General features: G+C 53.7%; 1 protein-coding gene across 1 annotated transcript; it reads left to right on the top strand.

Annotated features, from left to right (window-relative positions):
* Positions 1-406: 406 nt before the first annotated feature.
* Positions 407-2,600, top strand: SOX17 (SRY-box transcription factor 17). Its single transcript, XM_082674844.1, has 2 exons — positions 407-747; positions 1,334-2,600. The coding sequence occupies exons 1-2, from the start codon at positions 441-443 to the stop codon at positions 2,257-2,259; spliced, it is 1,233 nt and encodes a 410-aa protein (XP_082530970.1). The 5' UTR covers positions 407-440; the 3' UTR covers positions 2,260-2,600.
* Positions 2,601-8,128: the final 5,528 nt, after the last annotated feature.

Genomic DNA, 8,128 nt, shown 5'->3' with positions numbered 1-8,128 from the left:
TCCCGGGTCGGAGAGGACGTGGCGCCTAAGCCCGGCTCCAGCCAGTTTTCCCGGGGGCAGGTGTAGCCCTGGGCGCGGGGTCGGGCGGGGGAGGGGAAAGGGCGGGCGTGGGGTTGAGCTGGGACTTGGGACTTGGGCGGCGAGCTGGGCGTGGGCCTAGCGACGCCGGCCCGGCCCGCCCCCGCCGCTCTATTGGCCACGTCTGTGCAGAAAAGGCCCCGCGGCCTAGGGGCGCCCGCAGTGTCACTGGGCCGGCGGGGACGCTAGCTGCGCCGGGGCTGCGATCTGCCAGGGACGCCGGCGTCGGGGTCGGGCCGGGGGGCGCGAGCGGCCCGCGGGGCATCTCCCTCTCTCGCTCCCCACCCCCTCCCTCCCCCACGGTCGGGGGAGGCGGCGTGTCCGGCGGAGGGGCGCGGGGCGCGGGGCAGGGCTGGAGCGCCATGAGCAGCCCGGATGCGGGGTACGCCAGTGACGAGCAGAGCCAGCCCCGGAGCGCGCTGCCCGCCGTGATGGCTGGGCTGGGCCCCTGCCCCTGGGCCGAGTCGCTGAGTCCCCTCGGGGACATGAAGATGAAGGGCGAGGCGGCGGCGAGCAGCGGGGCGCCGGCCGGGACGGCGGGCCGAGCCAAGGGCGAGTCTCGCATCCGGCGGCCGATGAACGCCTTCATGGTGTGGGCGAAGGACGAACGCAAGCGCCTGGCGCAGCAGAACCCGGACCTGCACAACGCCGAGCTGAGCAAGATGCTGGGTGAGTCCGAGCCCGGGACCCAGAGAGTGCGAATCGTGGAGCCGCTTCCTTGAGTCTCACGGGGTGTGGGCCTCGCGCCGGAGGAGGCTGGGGGTGCGCGGCCGCCACGTCCTTCCCTGGGGCCCTCGGTCCCTTCCCGCTTCCCGCTCTCCGAGTCTCCGAACGGCTTTGGGCCTCGGCGCCCGGCTTCCCCGGGTGGCCGGGGCGCGGGTCCAGCGGCCCCGGGAGGCAGCTTCCCCGCGCGTCGGAGTGGCGGCGAGGGTACCCTGGCGCGGAGCTGGCTTGGTCGCGCCCGTGCCCCCGACTCCTCGCCCGGGTGGGGACGCTCTCGGTTCCTCGGACGACCGCGAGCGGTTGAGCGGGAAGCCGCTTCCAGGAGGCGACAGGAAGGCACCCGAGGCCTCGCGTCTTCCTCGAGTGCTCGGCCTCTGCAGGCCCAGCGTTCACCTTCACCTGGACCCCTTCCCCTCCTTGCCCGGGCTGCACAATCCGAGGTCGGAGGCGAGGGCGGTGGGACCAGCTGGGGCCCGGGAGCGGGGCTCCGACCCTAAGCCCGCGCGCCTCTCCACCTCCCGCGCTCCCGCAGGCAAGTCATGGAAGGCGCTGACGCTGGCGGAGAAGCGGCCCTTCGTGGAGGAGGCCGAGCGGCTGCGCGTGCAGCACATGCAGGACCACCCGAACTACAAGTACCGGCCGCGGCGGCGCAAGCAGGTGAAGCGGCTGAAGCGGGTGGAGGGCGGCTTCCTGCACGGCCTCGCCGAGCCGCCGGCGGCCGCGCTGGGCCCCGAGGGCGGCCGCGTGGCCATGGACGGCCTGGGCCTGCCCTTCCCCGAGCAGGGCTTCCCCGCGGGCCCGCCGCTGCTGCCCCCGCACATGGGCGGCCACTACCGCGACTGCCAGGCTCTGGGCGCGCCCCCGCTCGACGGCTACCCGTTGCCCACGCCAGACACGTCCCCGCTGGACGGCGTTGAGCCCGACCCCGCCTTCTTCGCCGCGCCGCTGCCTGGGGACTGTCCGGCCGCCGGGCCCTACAGCTACGCGCAGGCCGCGGACTACGCGGGGCCCCCGGAGCCGCCCGCCGCCGGGCCCCTGCACGCCCGGCTCGGCCCGGAGCCCGCGGGCCCCGCGATGCCGGGCCTCCTGGCGCCCCCCAGCGCCCTGCACATGTACTACGGCGCGATGGGCTCGCCGGCGGCGGGCGCGGCGGGCGGCGGGCGCGGCTTCCAGATGCCACCGCAGCCGCCCCCGCCGGGCCCGGGGCAGCCGTCGCCGCCGCCCGAGGCGCTGCCCTGCCGGGACGGCGCGGACCCAGGCCAGCCGGCCGAGCTACTCGGGGAGGTGGACCGCACGGAATTCGAACAGTACCTGCACTTTGTGTGCAAGCCCGAGATGGGGCTCCCCTACCAGGGACACGACTCCGGCGTGAATCTGGCGGACAGCCACGGGGCCATCTCCTCGGTGGTGTCCGACGCCAGCTCCGCGGTGTATTACTGCAACTACCCCGACGTCTGACGGTCCCTTCCGACCCAGCCTGCAGGCCAGAAGCACAAACAGTGTTACACACTTCCTGGAGGAGCTAAGGAAATCCTCAGCCTCATGTCGTGTCATGTTGTTTTGAAGTTGCCTTGGCGTATAATTTATGGTAATTTATTTTGTCTGCCACTCGAACACTTGGGGGGAGAAAAATGTGAGGTGGTGTTTGAAGATTGGTTCAGACACTTGTTTCCCACAGTTGCGTTGTCAAAACCCCACTTCCAAGTTCAAGTTCACCAGTTTTCACTGGGTCCCGGAACAACTCGCTCCGTTTCCCGAAGCTTTATTGATCTAAGAAATTTTATCCCGGGTGTGTTTTTTCGATCTTAAAAATAAATAAACAAACAAAATCTGGAATCCTACTTTTTCACTCTGCTAGCGCCTCTGTCACAAAAGCCAATTTTTTGACATCACTGTTAAGTATTTAATAGAATTAGAAATATTTTAATGATGACACTAAATATATAGTCACTGTAAATTTCTCATTCTCCTGTAATAGTAGACTTGAATGCCTTGAAGGCGAAGCCCTCAGACGAACATTTGGGCATCCCAGGTTGTCTTTGCTAGGGGAAAAAAAACCTCACAGAATGAGCCTGCTGTGCCTTTCAAGTGACCCTAGTTCTACAAAGTAATGGTGAATCGTAACACTCTAAATATTTTCAATTTTAGTATACCACTTTCTAAATCAGAGGAGAACACCCAGGTAATTTCGGTTTTCTTGTTGAATCTTGAGATCTGACTAAAGAGGCTTTTGCATTGTCTTTTTTTCTTGTCTGTATTTCACCAAGAGTCTTTAAGCTCCCTCTCAACACTGAACTCGCCAATCATCACACATCTACACCTTGGGAAGTGGTGTTGCTGGGTTAAAAATAATTTAAGGAGTCACAGGAACTAATCAAAATAAAATGTGCATTGTGACCTCGACTGTTATGAAACTTAGCAGCTATCATTTCAATGTGATATTTTGCTATAAACTGCGTACAGGGTCCACTGCAGGTCCTGGCACCAGCAGTTCTTAAGCTTGGGGTGGGGGTGGGGATCCAGGGATGATTTGCAGGCAGTGTGCTTTACAAATGCAGCTATAGCTGCAGTCCTAGGGCATCACTCTCCTGCCCTTACAGGGAAGAAACTGAGTCACAGGTTGTGAAGCAGGTCAGCCTTGCTCGCTGCTGCAGCGCTAATTGCTGTGGCCTTTCCCATCACACTTTGCAGATGAGACATAAATGGATGGGTACAGATGACCTGTAATGGGCATTTCTTGTGCCAGGTGTTTCATCAGTGCCATGTTGTACTGAATTGGAGCCTGATCGAGCCTGTGAGATTAGGTGCAATTCTCCCCATTTTGCAAGTGAGGCAAGGAGGCACAGAGCCCTCACCTGCCGTGTACATGGTGAAAGCTTGGTGTTGCAAGTTCTGACAACATATTCGTTCACATTTGTTTTCCTTTGTGCAGGGTGTACCTGTGGGCACCGGGAGAACTTGCATTCTGGTGGTGAGAAACTCTCATTTTCCATGTTGATAAATGCTGTAGAGAAAAGGAAGGGGTAGGAATATGGCTTAAAGCATTTATCTTGAGGGTTATCTGAGCTGACATGGTTGGCTGGATTCTCTTGAAGAATGGCAGGGCGTGTGTTTTTTACAAAGGGTTCTGGGGTGTTAGGAATGTTCGGGATGAAGGTTTCGGTGAGGAAAGGTAAGTCTATTTTGTTAGGCGTAACAGAGGTTACCTTAAACATTTGAAATGAAAACGTTCACTCCAGGTTCTGGATATCTCCAATCCAGTTTGTTTGCCTCTGGTACCCTAGCCTTTTCCATTCTTTCTTCCTCTGACCCCAGACAGGTTCTGCTTCCTACATTCCTGGTGGATAAAGTGAGCAGAGGTACCTCACTCAGGTTCAAGGCTGTGTCACCAGTTCAGATCACACCAGGCATTTTAGTGCATACTTCGTTGGCCCAAGGAGACTCAGTTGTATCCTTTGCTGCTGCCTCTCAACAAAGTTTAGAAGACATGGATTTCCCCAGTGGTCCAGTGGTTAAGACTCCGCGCTTCCACTGCAGGGGGCACAGGTTCGATACCTGGTCGGGGAAGTTCTGAGTGCCGGTGCAGTGCGGCCAAAAATAAAATAATTCAGAAGATACACAGGGTAAAGAGGAAGGGAAAAAAGAAAGTGCTTGGGGGAAGAAGTCCTGTGACGTTACATTCTTAACTGCTCACCAGGGACCTGTCAAATAACGAGGGAAAATAAGAGCTAAAATTGTTCAGCATTTCCAATGCCCTTAACCCCCAGTGGAGGGAAATTAGTCCTCATGATAATTCTTGGAGGCAGAGGCATGTCATCCATCCCTTGTTTTTCCCCAAGCAGACTCAGGTGAAGCGACCTCAGGTACCAGCTAGTGACTGAGTTTTGGTTTACCTTGGAAACAAGTACATAAAAGACCCATTGCTTCCCCCCATCTCTACTTCTGAGATAACTTTAGAAGTATGTCGGGAGGTAGAAATCAGGGCAGCTCTCCTGAGTTGTAAGCACTCTTAGTTGTCATGCTTATTTGACTTCGCCTTAGATGATAGTCTACGGAAAGCTAGGAATGCCCTCCCAGATGATAGTCTACGGAAAGCTAGGAATGCCCTCCCAGGGAGCACACACACACGCACATGTGCAATATTTTAGACATAGTTTTAGGCAATTCATGACTCCTCATTACTCATCCAAAGTTTGTAGGAATCCGAAGCCCTCAGGTTTAGAAGCGCTGATGGAGAAGGTTTGTTGGGAAGCATGGCACCCAAGCATTGTAGCAAAAAGGTAGTTTCCCTTTATTTGAAAACACAAAGGGACATCTCAAGAATCCTCTCACGTTACTGAGTTGAATCAAGGAACACAGGGTTGCGTCCCTCTCACAAAGGCAACTGCGATGCCCCGCCAGATGAAGACACGGTCCTTTCCCTTTGTGCAGTGTGGTGGGCGGTGGCTTATCTCCCTACCTTGGGTATTTACATCCTTGTATCAACTCCTCCCACACTTAATCTGGGTTGGACTTGCTACTCTAACCCAATAGAATGCAATCGAAGTGAGGCTGTGCAGGCAACCAGGACCAACCCTCAGGAAGCCTAGGCAGAGTCTCTTGTACTCCCAAGAGCCCTGAGCTACTGTATAGGAAGTCCAGCTACCAAGGTGGTGAGACCACGTGCAGAGACCACGCGGAGAGGAGAGACCACTCGCCGGCCTGCGAAGGGAGGGCTCCCATCTCCTGCGACCATCCTGTCGACTGGAACGCAGGAGAGGCCAGAACAGATGCCCAGACGAGCGCAGGCAATTCACAGGTGGGAGAGATTAAAAAAAAAAAAATTGTTGTTGTAAACCGGGAAGTACTAGGGAGCTTTGATAACTTAGCAACAGGTTATTGACATGGGTTTTATCCTAAATGACCCTTTCTCATTTTGAAGTATAGGAACGTGGGCACTGGCGGAAAAAATCAGGAAAAGCGTTTTGGGTCCTGTCAAATATATCAATAGTTTTAAAGGGAGGGACAGAATGTCAACCTTGACTCAGGTGGGACGACGGTGGTGTCACCAGATGCGTAGACTCCTCTCCTCAAGCAGACGTGGATGAAGTGACCACAGGAACCAGCTGGTGACTGATCTTTTCAAAAGACTAAATTGCTCTCAGTTTTTAGTGGTTTTCTTTTGGGCACAAATACATAAAGGATACACTGCTCCCCCTGCTCCCTCCCACCCCATCTTTACTTCGGAGGTACCTGAGAAGTGTGTCACGAGGCAGGAATCCAACCATTCGTGGGCTGAGATATCCAGATTGGGTGCCAGCAGAGAGTCTACACACCTTTGAGGGACCCAGAAAAAGAAGACGGTATTTTCTTTCCCACCGAGATACTGCCTGATCTCTGTTAAAGCTACCAGGGCAGGTCTGATAAGCTACAACTAAACGTGTAAGCTCCTTAGACAGCAGCTACGAGACAATATCCCACTGAAACTATTTCCCTTACCTCTTATTCTTATCTCAGAAGATGACTGCGCCTTTCATCTGAATCACACTGCAGAAGACTTCAGGTTCTTCTGTACGTTTATGCTGATGTCAGGAAAAGCACATACAAGCAAAAGGAATTCAGAGAAAATGGAGTGGGTGCTGTGAACCAAAAGGTATCATCGCTGTCTGACGTCCTTAAATGTCCCATTTCATTTTGTTTTTAATACTCAGAACTGTGCCTGTCACATGATAGACGTTCAACATTCCCTTCCTCCTATTCCCCTTGGATTTGTTTCGACAGCAGGGGCTGGGCGAGAGAGATTTTACTTCCATTATTTTCGCGTAGATTTTTTTTCTTCCTGCTTACGAGGTGCTTCCTTCTGAATCCCGAATATTCATTCATCTGGGAAAAAGTGGCTTTGGTGTCCCTGACCACCCAGGTGGAGTAGGATGTGGAATGTTCTGCTCCTTCCTCCACGGGCTGAACCTGTGGCCTAAAGAACATTCCTTGGGTCCCCTGACCTGGGATGAAGCTGCATCTCCTTAATTTTTCACTGTAACACCTACCCCGACCTTCCCTCTAGTGAGAAAGTTGTGTGCTTTCTCCTGAATCATTAGACAGCTTCGTGTGAATCAATTTGCACTGTTCCCCTTACACCAACACTGAACCCTCACCACTGGCAATTCTCCCAGCTTTATTCAAGATTCTGGATATTAAAAATTCTTAGGGCAGTACCAAATAGTATTTAAATAATAAAACAATACTTCTTAGCAAAATATAAAATTTCTTAGCACTAGTATACAGCAAGCGCTAAAGAAGTTGTTGCTACTATATTAATAATGTTCTTTAATGTAAACGTTCTCTGAAGCTCAGGTCTAAACAACAGTTTGGTTGAATAAAAGAAAAAAAATTCAATCTTATTCTTGCTGAAGACAGTTTAGCTTTGAGGATCTTCTTTCCACTTTGGCCAAAGTCTCGAACGTTTTGTCAGGGTCGAAATCATAACAAGTATTCCCCAAGGTGATATTGTTCAAAAAGATGATCTGTGAAGTTACACTCTGTGTGGACATTCAGATGAGTGTCCATAAGTTGCAGTAGCCTCGCTGTGGACCCCGTTTTCTACAGGGTCGTGGGCAGTGCCCTCGCACATACCTGATCTCTTGTTAGGCAAGGAAAAGAATGGTTAGCAGTGTTCTGGTTTGTTTGATTCCTGGGGTCACAAGGAGTGCCCCCGGGGCAAGGACTGTCTCTTCACTTTGTGTCACCTGACCTGGCACCCGGTAAGTGCTCAGAAATGGACTGAGTAACTGACTTGGTACCTCAGTTGAAAACCTCAGTTTTCCGAAGGAACTGGGAGTTCCTGCTTTGTTGCTCTTCTACTTGAGACAGTCCCCAGTGGCTAGAACTCCTTCCTCTTGAATATGTGTCAGGACAGCAGACTCAACGCAGAGCATAAGCTATTGGAGCAGAGCAGAGAATGGCTGAATACGCGGTAGTGTTCCAAAAGGAGAAGACTCTACGTTTTGAGTCAGAAGTTCCCCGTGGCTCAGCACCCGATCATTGTGAGTTTGGAAAAGGCACTAATCTTTTCTGGTCTCCGGTCTGCTCATCTGTAAAAAGTAGGGAGAATGATAAAAGCCCTGTCTCCCTCATTGGAGATCGTAGCGTTGAATGAGATGGTGTTTAAGGATGGCTTCAGGGCCACAGGAAGCGCTCTCTTCTCTCTCCCCTCTCGACCTTTTGATTTTATGTATCTCTGTCTTTCCCAGCAGACTTGGGGGATTTAATTTCGTTATTCCACTGGGAAAGAGAAACAACAGTGACTCGCTTCCCCTCGTGCTTTTGCTTAGTGGATGGAGAATTTCCC

This window comes from Grampus griseus, assembly GCF_964374135.1.
Source record: "Grampus griseus genome assembly, chromosome: 17".
Lineage (NCBI taxonomy): Eukaryota > Metazoa > Chordata > Mammalia > Artiodactyla > Delphinidae > Grampus > Grampus griseus.
Note: the sequence above shows the minus strand (reverse complement) of the source record. Positions and strands in the feature narration are given on the sequence as shown.

Excerpts from the sequence above, each read along its gene's own strand:
- SOX17 (XM_082674844.1), top strand. The coding sequence starts at position 441 with ATGAGCAGCCCGGATGCGGGGTACGCCAGTGACGAGCAGAGCCAGCCC. Across the intron at positions 748-1,333 it reads CGAGCTGAGCAAGATGCTGG|GCAAGTCATGGAAGGCGCTG; the intron begins GTGAGTCCGAGC and ends GCGCTCCCGCAG.